General features: G+C 48.9%; 1 protein-coding gene and 1 long non-coding RNA gene across 2 annotated transcripts; one reads left to right on the top strand and one right to left on the bottom strand.

Annotated features, from left to right (window-relative positions):
* Positions 1-3,853: 3,853 nt before the first annotated feature.
* Positions 3,854-5,467, bottom strand: LOC140577704 (lectin-like). Its single transcript, XM_072697951.1, has 5 exons — positions 5,342-5,467; positions 4,942-5,054; positions 4,657-4,797; positions 4,411-4,522; positions 3,854-4,084 (listed from the first exon to the last, which is right to left on the bottom strand). Exons 1-5 carry the CDS (start codon positions 5,409-5,411, stop codon positions 3,990-3,992), a joined length of 531 nt encoding a protein of 176 aa, XP_072554052.1. The 5' UTR covers positions 5,412-5,467; the 3' UTR covers positions 3,854-3,989.
* Positions 5,468-10,746: 5,279 nt separating this feature from the next.
* LOC140593556 (uncharacterized) lies at positions 10,747-11,695 on the top strand. The gene is made up of 3 exons (XR_011993946.1): positions 10,747-10,781; positions 11,454-11,511; positions 11,596-11,695. It is a non-coding gene; the product is annotated as an uncharacterized lncRNA (long non-coding RNA).
* Positions 11,696-12,066: the final 371 nt, after the last annotated feature.

Raw genomic sequence — 12,066 nt, 5'->3', positions numbered from 1 at the left:
GGTCCGTGAAAATGTTACTGACAAAACAGAAGCTACAGTGGCTGATGAGCAAAAAAAGTTAATGTCAAAACCCTACATATTCATAAAAACAAAAATGACAACTATTTACCTTGTCTCATTCGATTTTGGCAATGCTTTCCTCTTCAATGTTGCAATCCCTTAAAAATTTCAAAAGATCGTGCTGATCCATGGCTTAGCACAATACAATACAATTGTGTGAGGATGGTCTGTTCCATCGACTAAAGCTCCTGGCCACGAGAACCGGATGTCGTTTCTTCAACATAAAACTCGTGGCCACGAGAAATGGATGTCGTTCCCTCGACAAAATGATCTCGTGGCCACAACATAACATGACGTTCCCACGAGTTACAAAGACGTTCCCACGACTTCACATCTCGTGGCCACGACATAAGGATGTCGTTCCCTCGACAAAATGATCTCGTGGCCACGACATAATATGACGTTCCCACGAGTTTATATCTCGTGGCCACGACAAACTTAAGTGAACCGAAGGTGTCCCCTCCCGGTCACCGTAGTACTGCACTCACTGCCTTTCTTTTTGTTTGTCACCCCACTACTGTGACCACCAAACAAAATATTTTTTCTGCTTTCCACTTCACCCACAAGCACATCTATCTCGGTTTCAGAAAAAATTCTCTTCTTACTTTTCCCCTCGGTTGCCATGATGCCGTGATTTTTTCAGGTTTATAGCGGATTCTTAAATATGCATGAGGTGATTTGCATTGACCATGTATGGTTGAACGGGGGCGTGTAGAGGGCAGAATATGCAGCAAATCCACGTGCGTACAATCACAGGTTGTGTGCGATTTATAAAGCGTATATTGCTTGCAGGTATGCGTGCGCACGTTTTTATGAATCTGACTTTTTCTTTGCGTACGTCATTTTCGTCTTTTGAAAGCACGTACACTTTTAGGATGAGTTCAACGCAAAGCTTTATAAATGATACCCCAAGTCTGTCCCCTGACCTGAAGGCAGTGTCTCTCTCTCTCAACGATGCATGGATCTTTGCTGTAAACCAGTGCTTTTTGTTGGCTCTTGTGGTGATACTCTTGGAGACAGTAACATCCTCTATGCATTTGTATCAGGTCACAGAGTATGTATCCTCCTACAGGTTGATGGAGCCTCTGTAGGTAGCGGCTTCCCTGAACATGTTCAAATCAGTGCAATTGAAACAGTCAGGATTACTTGGGCAGACTCAGATGGTTTTCCTGGTTGGTCTTAATGTCTCAGCAGTTATATGTATGAAGGGAATAACATCACCGTTGTTTGGTCGGAGGAACCGATGTTGACATGCTAGGTGGCTTTGTAGGCCCCATGCACGTTTATATAGAGCATTTTAAAAGGTTAAAATTTTAGCTCTCTATATATGTCTTTAAGGTTTTCAAAGCCAAAAATCAAACCAAAGCTAAATTCATGTAATAAAAGTTAGCGGTTATTTTTAGCTTCTGTTCATTCTTTTAGTGGTTTATTACTTTAGCATTATCAAATTACAATTTGGAGTTAGTGGATTAACAGCTATCAAAGCTAACTTTTCAGATAGCTGTGCCCACCACTGTTCACCCAGGGTTCCTCTCAGGCACCTACCAGCTGGCCTGGACAGGGAGGCAAGCAACAGAGATTCGACTCATGTCCATCAGTGGTTTGTGCGTGCCGATGAAGAGGAGACTCGACATCACGCTGGCAGGACGGACCACGGAGCAGGAGATGTGGATGGCTGACATCTGCGATGCCTGCATCATGGGGCTGACCATGCTGTGCCACTCGGGGACACACACTGACCTGCCACACTCCACCTTGCGCAGACATGGTGCCCCTTTGGCAAGTAAGCAGTAGATCCAACGGATATGGCAGCGGATGGAGGCAAAGGGGACCACCTCGTCCTCAACTGTTCCAGCTGCTCTCAGTGTAGAGCCAACCCCCAGCACACAGCACAAGGGCAACAGTGCTATAGCCAAACCTCACGGGGAGATGGTGGAGGCAGTGCAGTAGGCCTGACAGCAGAGCAGTGATGGCAGCTGAAGATTAAAATGTTGGCATCTTCACCAGCCATGATGACAAGTGCAGAGCAACTGCACTAATGAAACACTGGATCAGCACTGGGGATGCCCAACCTATCTATCTGCAACTTCACTGGCAGGCGCTAGCTACTGTAAGCACCAGGCAGCTGAGCAGAAGATCCAGGAAATAGTGGAAGTGGGTATTATCCAGCCATCTGACAGTCCGTGGGCTGCTAAAGTAGACCTGGCCAAGAAAAACTATGGGTCATGGCTTTTCTTGTCTGGCCTGCCTGCATCTGAATACTGTGATCCAGAAGGACTCATACCCACTGTTGGATAGATTATACATTGGATAACATTGCCAAATCGATGTGGTTTAAATCCATAGACCCCACAAGCGGCTATTGGCAGGTCAAGCTGGCCCCGGATGCCTAACCTAAGACACTGTTCACCATGGCGTTTCTGGGCCATGCCCATTTAGCTTTGTAAAGACCCTGTCACCTTCAAAAAGTTGATGGAGCGAGTAACTCCTAACTACTAACTCATGGCCAACAGTCAGTGTGTCATCTACACAAATGATCTGCTTGCCCACGCTGTTGATGTCGACATACTGCCTAACTTGCACACCATTTTCGCTGCTATTCGGAGTTAGCCTGTGCCACAACCTCGGAAAGTGCTCCATCCTGCACCAGAAGACGGTGTTCCTGGATTGTGTAGTAAGCATTGAGGGCATGGTGGTGGATACAGGAAAGATCACTGTGGTGAGAGACTTACCAACTGCAAAGTGTTGTGGACCTCTGCAGTTTCCCGGGTCTCGCTTTGTACTACCGGTGGTTTGTATGAGACTGGCAGCACTGCCAAGTCATTCCAGTGACTCACTGTAATGTGGCGACAATTTGAGTGGTCCAGACACTGCATCATCACCTTCACCTGCCTGAGATCTGGATGGATGGAAGCCTCAGTGCTGGCATACCCGGACCTGGCACTCCCCTTGACTCCAACGCCAACAACGAGGAGATCAGCACAGTACTGTCGCAGGCAGGGGGAATGGATGGTGGCGGTCTTCTGCCGGACACTCAGCTGCCTTGAACAGAATTACTGCATAACCCACTACAAGCTCCTGGCAGTCATACCTGGCGTACGTGACGAACATGTTCCATGGGCATGGAGTGAATGAAAATATTGCCTATGTAGAGTAACTGGTGCAGCAGGTCGGCCAGGACTTTGTTCATGAATGTCTGAAAGGCCGAAGAACTGTTCACTGACCCACCCCCCTCTTGGATCCGGATCGGGTTGTAGGCACTGCCCAGATTCAATTTGGTAAAGACCTGAGCTGCTTCCACCCGGAGTGGATGAGTAGGAGCGGTTCCCACCATTTCACCATGTTGTTCAGGACCCGGTAATCGATACATGGGTGCAGACCTCTGTCTCTTTACAAAGAATCTGGAGGCACCCAGAGGGATGGGCAGGCATATTATACCTTGAACGGGAGACGCTACCACGGGGGAGAACAGAGCGACACTATCAGAGAGACTTGGAGGGGTTACTGCACAGATGACACTGACCAGACTGGGGAGCAAAGGACAAGCAGACACTAATATACAGGGACAGTCAGACAGGTATGATTAAATGAGCAGGATGACTGTTTTGGCCCCTTGGCCGTCCCCTGAGCACAACAGACAGACCCTGACAAACGCAAGAACTGCCAATGACATTAACTTTACTACATTATGTAAAGTACCAATAATGTAATATTGGAGTCGGCATAATGTACCAGCCAATAATGCATTTAAAATGATGTTACTGGCAGTTAATTAATAAGAATGCAGTCACTGTTAACATTTATCCATTTTATTTGGCATGGGTTCAGCAAAGCATTTCAAAATTGTGATTCTTTACTGATCTTGCACATTGCATGAATCTTCATGCGTCGCCTGATGTTAAGCCATGCCGTAGAGTCCTTCCAGTGTTTCAATTGTCCGGCTCCCGCTGCCACTTGTGCCGCTTGAAGGCGCAAATGAAAGGCTTCCGCTTCATGCACTGATCATCATTCCATTCTCCCAAGTCTGAAAGAAATCACATGAAGCAAACCCTCTATACTACTATAGATTCATGTTTTATGCCAATTAACACAATGTGTTTCTCAAAGCACTACTGAAGTTCCACAGGAAACATTCAGTATTCAACTCCTCTTCATTAAAAGAGGTCCAGGGAGGAGATGGCTTGTCCGTCAGTTTGTTCTTTAATGTTTCTGCTGGAAAAATACACTCGTCCAAAGTGAACAGTTGGTCAATATATTACTCCAGTGAGTGTTCTGTAACCATTTTCCATGCTTCCCCCTGGCTACTTTCCCCTCCACCATTCTCCCATCTACACCGCTCCCCTTTCTTACTTCTCCAGTTCATCTCCACACAGCCCTCAACATTACTGGCACCGTCTGGTTGACCTGGAACCCAGTTCTCAAAATTCCAAGAAGAACCATCTGTCCAGATGAAGTCGTTTGACTGTCAGGGGAGAGTGAGAAGGAACAGTATCACTGTTGGACACACAGGACACCAGCCTGAAATTACCATCCCTGGTTCACAGTAACGTTACAAGGCACATGGATGTCCCAGCCCTGTTCCCATGTCTCCATCACCTGGCCATCCCTTTGACCACCCAACCAGGTCCGTGGTGAGGAGGGGTTGAATTTCAACACGATGGCCAAGGCATCGGCATTTGCTTGTTCACTGTGCACGGAGAGCAGGTGACTCCCTGAAGCTTTTTGACTGCAAGCAGACTGGTACAGAAGAACAATTAATCTGAATGCAGTATAGCCGCAATACAGATGTCGGCTGATTGAGATACTATTAGAATGGAATCCTTAGGTTCATCTACAGAACCACTACAAAGTGAGGCACCTGGGGGACGGTTTAGGCTTTACCTCAGCATCAGAGAAGGAGAGTGGTGTGCTGAAATACCGTATACAGTAGCGGCCAGTTTGGTACCAGTGGCTGTAGTGTTCATCACCACAGTACTTTGGGAAGTTGTTGTAGTCTGATGGAGCACAGAAAACACAATTCCATGGGGCTGTGCTATGATCAAGAGTCCTAATCCATCTCATACTGAATTCTCCCTGACGTTATGATGATCATGGAGTCAAAAGTCTTGGGAAACAGCCTTGACCTACGACTGTTGTGATGCATGGAATTCTCAAAACTGAGCTAAACAAATCATTTGGGGCTGTTTGGATTCAGTGCTGAATGTCCCAGGCTTGTCACATGTCCAACACCCAATGACCTGTTTAAGTGACCATTAGAATGGCTCTCAGGAAACTGACTGACCGTCATCCATTGCAGCAGGCATGGCAGACAGGCAGAGGAGTGCAATCCCCAGCAAGCTTGGAGTCCTCATGTCTCAGTTCTTCAGTCCCACAACACCTTCCTGCAGAGCAAACCAGAGGTTAGTTACTTTATGATGATCCCTGATACCATGTTTAACCACTTGGTTCTCCCCCACCCTGAAATTGTTATTCAACATCATTCAAAGTGACACTTGTTAAAGCGATCGTCAATGCTGTGAATTATGGCCCTACTGCCACTGGAAAGATGACAACCCTGAAAGGAGGGAGGAAATTCCAGAGAAATGTCTTGTATTGTCAGAGGTTCTCAAATTGTGCACACCACCTCAGAATATATTTTGGCTCACAGTATAAATGGAGAGAACTCCATATACCACTAGAGGGAGGAGCCTCACATACTATTGTTTAAGAACAGGGTCATATGATCAGCACAAGTCAACACTGAATAGACAGCCATCCATCCATCCATCCATCATCGTCCGCTTGTCCGGGGTTCGGGTCGCGGGGGTAGCAGCTTCAGTAGAGGCACCCAGGCCTCCCTCTCCCCAGCTAACCCCACCAGCTCCTCGGGGGGGACACCGAGGCGTTCCCAGGCCAGCCGAGAGATATAATCCCTCCAGCGAGTCCTGGGCCTGCCTCGGGGCCTCCTCCCTGTAGGACAGGCATGGAAAACCTCCCTGGGTACCCGCCCAGGAGGCATCCGCACCAGATGTCCAAACCACCTCAACTGGCTCCTTTCGACGTGAAGAAGCAGCGGTTCTACTCCGAGGCCCTCCCGGATATCCGAACTTCTCACCCTATCCCTAAGGGAGAGCCCAGACACCCTGCGGAGAAACCTCATTTCGGCCGCTTGTATTCGCGATCTCGTTCTTTCGGTCATTACCCATAGCTCATGACCATAGGTGAGGGTAGGGACAAAGATGGACCAATAGATCGAGAGTTTGGCTTTTTGGCTCAGTTCTTTCTTAGCCACGACGGACCGGTTAAGCGCCTGCAGAACTGCAGACGCCGCTCCGATCCGTCTATCCAACTCCCGATCCCGCCTACCCTCACTCGTGAACAAGACCCCGAGATACTTAAACTCCTCCACTTGAGGCAGTACGTCTTCCCCAACCCGAAGAGGGCAAACCACCCGTTTCCGGCTGAGAACCATGGTCTCGGACTTGGAGGTGCTAATCCTCATCCCTGCCGCTTCGCACTCGGCTGCGAACCGCCCCAGTGCCTGCTGGAGATCCCCAGCAGATGAAGCCAACAGGACGACATCGTCTGCAAAAAGCAGCGAGGCAATCCTGAGGTCACCAAACTGGACACCCTCAACGCCTTGGCTGCGCCTAGAAATCCTGTCCATAAATATGATAAACAGGACCGATGGCAAAGGGCAGCCCTGGCGGAGCCCAACACGCACCTGGAACACGTCCGACTTATTGCCGGCAATGCGGATCAAGCTTCTGCTCCGTTCGTACAGGGACCGGATCGCCCACAACAGTGGACCCCGGACCCCATACTCTCGAAGCACCCCCCACAGAGCACCTCGGGGAACCCGGTCGTAAGCCTTTTCCAAATCTACAAAACACATGTAGACTGGATAGGCAAACTCCCAGGCCCCCTCCAGTACCCCTGCAAGGGTATAAAGCTGGTCCAGTGTTCCACGACCAGGACGAAAACCGCATTGTTCCTCCTGAATCCGAGATTCGACTATCGATCTCACCCTCCTCTCCAGTACCCTGGAATAGACCTTCCCAGGGAGGCTGAGAAGTGTGATCCCCCTGTAGTTGGAACACACCCTCCGGTCCCCTTTCTTAAATAAGGGGACCACCACCCCAGTCTGCCAATCCAGCGGCACTGTCCCTGACCTCCACGCACTGTTGAGAAGGCGTGTCAGCCACGACAGCCCCACAACATCTAGAGCCTTCAGGTACTCCGGGCGGATCTCGTCCACCCCCGGGGCCCGGCCACCACGGAGTTGTTTAACCGCCGCGGCCACCTCAGCCTCAGTGATGGGCAAGCCCCCCCCAGCACCCTCGGGCTCTGCGCCCTCAGATGTCTCAAAGGCAGTATGCGTAGATGTATCGGAGGCAGGGTTGAGGAGGTCCTCAAAGTATTCCTTCCACCTCCGGATGATGTCCCCAGGTGAGGTCAACAGCCCCCCCCCCCCACTATAAATAGTAGGAACCAGGAGCTGCTTTCCCCTCCTGATACTCCGTAGGGTTTGCCAGAACCTTTTTGAGGCCGACCGAAAGTCACTTTCCATGGCCTCACCGAACTCCTCCCACGCCCGGGTTTTTGCTTCTGCGACCGCCCGAGCCGCGTTCCGCCTGGCCCGCCAGGTACCCGTCAGCTGCGTCCGGAGACCCCCGGGCTAATAATTCCCGGTAAGCCTCCTTCTTCAGCTTCACGGCCCCCCTCACCTCTGGTGTCCACCATCGGGTACGGGGGTTACCGCCACGACAGGCACCGACCACCCTGCAGCCACAGCTCCGTACGGCCGCTTCCACAATGGAGGTCCGGAACAGTGTCCATTCGGACTCAATGTCCCCTACCTCCCCCGGCATGCAGTCGGAATTCTGCCGGAGGCACGAGTTAAAGCTCCAGCGAACAGGAGCCTCTGCCAGACGTTCCCAGCAGACCCTCACTATACGCTTGGGCCTACCAGGTCTGACCGGCTTCCTCCCCCGCCACCTGAGCCAACTCATCACCAGGTGGTGATCAGTTGACAGCTCTGCCCCTCTCTTTACCCGAGTGTCCAAGACAGAGGGCCGCAGATCAGTTGATACGATTATAAAATCGATCATCGACCTGTAGCCCCGGGCATGTTCGTACCATGTCCACTTATGGACACCCTTATGCTCGAACATGGTGTTCGTTATGGACAAACCATGCATTGCACAGAAGTCCAATAACTGAACACCACTCGGATTCAGATCAGGGAGGCCGTTCCTCCCAATCACCCCCTTCCAGGTCACACTGTCATTGCCCACGTGAGCGTTGAAGTCCCCCAGCAAAACGATGGGATCCCCCCGCGGCACACCAAATAGCATACCGCTAAGGGAATCCAAGAAGGCCGGGTACTCCGAACTGACATTCGGCGCATAAGCGCAGATGACAGTCAGAGACCTATCCCCGACCCGAAGGCGCAGGGAAACAGCCCTCTCGTTCACCGGGGTAAACTCCGATGTTAATGCACCGAGCTGTGGGGCCACCAATAGCCCTACCCCAGCCCGGCGTCGCTCACCCGCCGCAACTCCAGAGTAAAAGAGCGTCCAGCCCCTCTCCAGGAGATTGGTTCCAGAACCCAAGCTATGTGTTGAGGTGAGCCCGACTATATCTAGTCGATACCTCTCAACCTCACGCACAAGCTCAGGCTCCTTCCCCACCAGAGAGGTGACATTCCATGTCCCGAAAGCCAGTTTTGTCAGCCGGGGATCGGACCGCCAGGGCCTCCCTTGGCCGCCACCCGATCCACAATGCACCGAACCCCTGACATTCCCCTTGCGGGTGGTGGGCCCACCTGGGGACAGTCCCGCGTGCCTCTTTCGGGCTGTGCCCGGCCGGGCCCCACGGGCCAAGGCCCGGCCACCAGGCGCTCGCCAACGGGCCCCTCCCCCAGGCCTGGCTCCAGGGTGGGGCCCCGGTGACCCTAGTCCGGGCGAGGGAAACGGGACTTTGATTGGTAACTTTTTCATAGGGTTCTTTTGGATTGCTCTTTGTCTGGCCCCTCCCCTGGGACCTTTTTGCCTTGGGAGACCCTACCAGGGGCTATTGCCCCCGACAACCTAGCCCCCAGGTTCACGGAGGCACACAAACCCCTCCACCACGATAAGGTGGCAATCCAAGGAGGAGATGAACACCCCTAGTCCCCCAACCACTACAAAACAAACATCCTACATGTGCCATAAACAAGACAGCATGAATAGACAGCATCTAATGATATTAAGCTACTCTGGCAACTACCAATAAGGACAGAAATTACATACATATCCCTAAATGGAGGCAAATGCATACAAATATGCAGGAATATACAACAGACACATATGATCACTTTAATGGACCCCATACAGCCAGAGTCCACACCAAAACACAAACATAATGCAATCAAAAGCAAGAGAAAGCCAGACACAATTATGGTTCCCCAGTAGCCTATAGATATGGTTGTGCAGAGCCCACTACTTTCACCCACCCCTCAGGTACCACTGTCCCCACTACTTCCGAAACACCCAGAGCTCAGCTGAAAAGCATAGCAGGACCACCCTCTAACAAACACTGAACACCCCTAGTCCCCCAACCACTACAAAACAAACATCCTACATGTGCCATAAACAAGATTTGAACAACTGACCTCCTGTGAAGATCTATGACTCTTTTTTCCCTTTCCCTTTGGTTCATTCTGGACCATTTTATATACTTTTGTTGCACCCCTATTGTTCCGATCATCGTGTGTGCCACGCCCCCTCGTTTGCCTCGTGTGGAATCCCCGTGTCTTCAGCTGTTTCTAGTTGTGTTGATTAGTTTGGTGTATTTAGGTCCGTGTCTGTGTGCCTCTCGTTAATGCGGTCATTGACGTCGTTCTCAGTATGGAGTTAGAACCCTGCCAATACGTCACAAATGCCCCACGATCTGTACACAAACCGAATGTAATTTATAAATAATCCGCAAACGTGCACATCATGCTGTACAAATACAAAACATACATCTCACACAAACACAATGCGCTTTGCAAATACAAAACACTGCTGTCAAACCAATATAATGTGTTTTGATAATACAAACAAAACAAAAAGAGCGTCTATGGTATCAAGTAAATGGCTGTATTGTCAGTAGAACGCTGGTTGTTGTTATGTATCAGATAAAACATGAGTTTTGTCTGTAATAAAACGGAAGATGTGACTGAACTGTAGCGCGTGAGCGCGTGCTGGAGCTCCACGTGAGAGTCGCGCGCGCGCACACACACACACAGCGCGTTGACATCGCAACGAGTCCCGTATGTGTTTTTCAGAATCAGCTTTATTCGCTGAGTGTGCTGGTGCACACAAGGAATTTGTTTCCGGCAGCTGGAGACTTTCTAGTACACAGACAATAAATGAGACTATACAAACAATTAATTATACTATTAAGCAGTTACTTCTGTTTTCTGCTCATAATTACTCAAATACTTTCACATAGCCTACAGAAGAATCAATATTATCTGCGCGTGTTTCGTTTCTGTGTGTAGGCGGGGATTTTCAGGCGCCACGGGAAAGGTTTGTGGTTCCTGCTAGAATTAAGTGGGGTTATTGGTTTATGTGTTTTCGGGGGATTGCGATGTTTTCCCCCGACTAGTTAATGTAAATAAGATTGTTTAATGTGAATTGATTTTGTTTCTTTTGTTTGTGTATCTGTTTTAGGAGGAACCACGTTAATTTGTATTCCTGACCCTGGTTACGGATGTGAGCTGTCCAGGCCTTTTTAGTTCTACACGTGTGAATTCTACCAGTGTGTTTTAGTGATTGTGAACTATTCTAAAGTGTTTTAGAGATTGCTGTGGTTAGAGCATTGTGTGGGGGTTGCGGTGTTGCCTGGCGCTTTGCTTCCTTCATGGGGCAGGGACATTGAATTGTGGAATTCTAATAATAAATCTTATTTCCGTACTTCTGTTGTGAGCTGTTTCTTATATCTGCTGCCCAGTTTAGCCAAGTGACAAACCTGCATAATTAGGGAAAGTTTCATCCCTTACATGTGCGTTACAGCGCTTCTGAGTTATTACAAATGAAATAATAGTCGTCACGCAGGACTAACGTAGGGTTAGTAGTAATATTCTCAGAGTCGTGGTCTCGGCTGGTCTCGAAATAAAATCCCGAGTCCGATTTGTCCGTGTCCATGACAAGACCGAGTACAAATACGTCCGATTACGATTCCGAGACATGACCCGAGTACTACCACACTACTCTTTCCTTTTTATAGTTCTGCATGGATCTAGTTTGTTCATGTTGAATATTTTAATTCTTCATTACCTGCAGAGTGTGAAAGTTCCATATAGTGTGCTTGAGGAACTAGGTTAGTATTTATTTTCATGGGTTAGAAAGTATACATTGGTTTTAATTTTGTTCCTTCTCTTCCAGAAACCGGACTATGCCCACATACAAACGGCTGCAAAGAACCTGCTTTCCCTTATAACAGGTATTGACAATTTTCAGATTTCATTGAAAATAGTTAAGGATTGACCATTTACGCTCACAGGACTGTCTGTTTTTGTTTTCTCAGACACAGATCAGAAACGATGTCCTGAACAGTTTTGTACAATATCATTGCTCAGTATCCATCATCCACCATAATATTTAATGTGCAATAATCAACACTGCATCACTGCATATCACACTGTGTATATATATATATATATATATATATATATGCAGAACTATAAAAAGTAAAAATGCAAATTGATGTTTTTTGTGGTTGCTGGTGTAACACATTTCGAAGGTGCAGGAAATCTACGTTTACCACTTGTTCATTCTCTTCGAAATATACCAGGGAAGGACCTGCAAATGACATCAGAAAGACGTACATGATAGATCAGCATTCAATAAATAAATCACATTTATAGAACTTTTTCTGTGACCTTGCCATTTCCTGCTGGACGTTTGCTTGTCTCATTTCCTGACCTGGTCCCTGGCTGACAGACTGACCATTAGTTAGAACCAGAACTTGGGTTAGAACTGTGCTCTGTGGCCTTCG

This window comes from Paramormyrops kingsleyae, chromosome 12 (assembly GCF_048594095.1).
Source record: "Paramormyrops kingsleyae isolate MSU_618 chromosome 12, PKINGS_0.4, whole genome shotgun sequence".
Classification (NCBI taxonomy): domain Eukaryota; kingdom Metazoa; phylum Chordata; class Actinopteri; order Osteoglossiformes; family Mormyridae; genus Paramormyrops; species Paramormyrops kingsleyae.
Note: the sequence above shows the minus strand (reverse complement) of the source record. Positions and strands in the feature narration are given on the sequence as shown.

Coding starts and splice junctions, on each gene's coding strand:
- LOC140577704 (XM_072697951.1), bottom strand. CDS start 5,411: ATGAGGACTCCAAGCTTGCTGGGGATTGCACTCCTCTGCCTGTCTGCC. Junction 4,798..4,941: donor TCTCCTTCTCTGATGCTGAG/GTAAAGCCTAAA, acceptor CTTCTGTACCAG/TCTGCTTGCAGTCAAAAAGC. Junction 4,523..4,656: donor GTGGTCAAAGGGATGGCCAG/GTGATGGAGACA, acceptor CTCCCCTGACAG/TCAAACGACTTCATCTGGAC.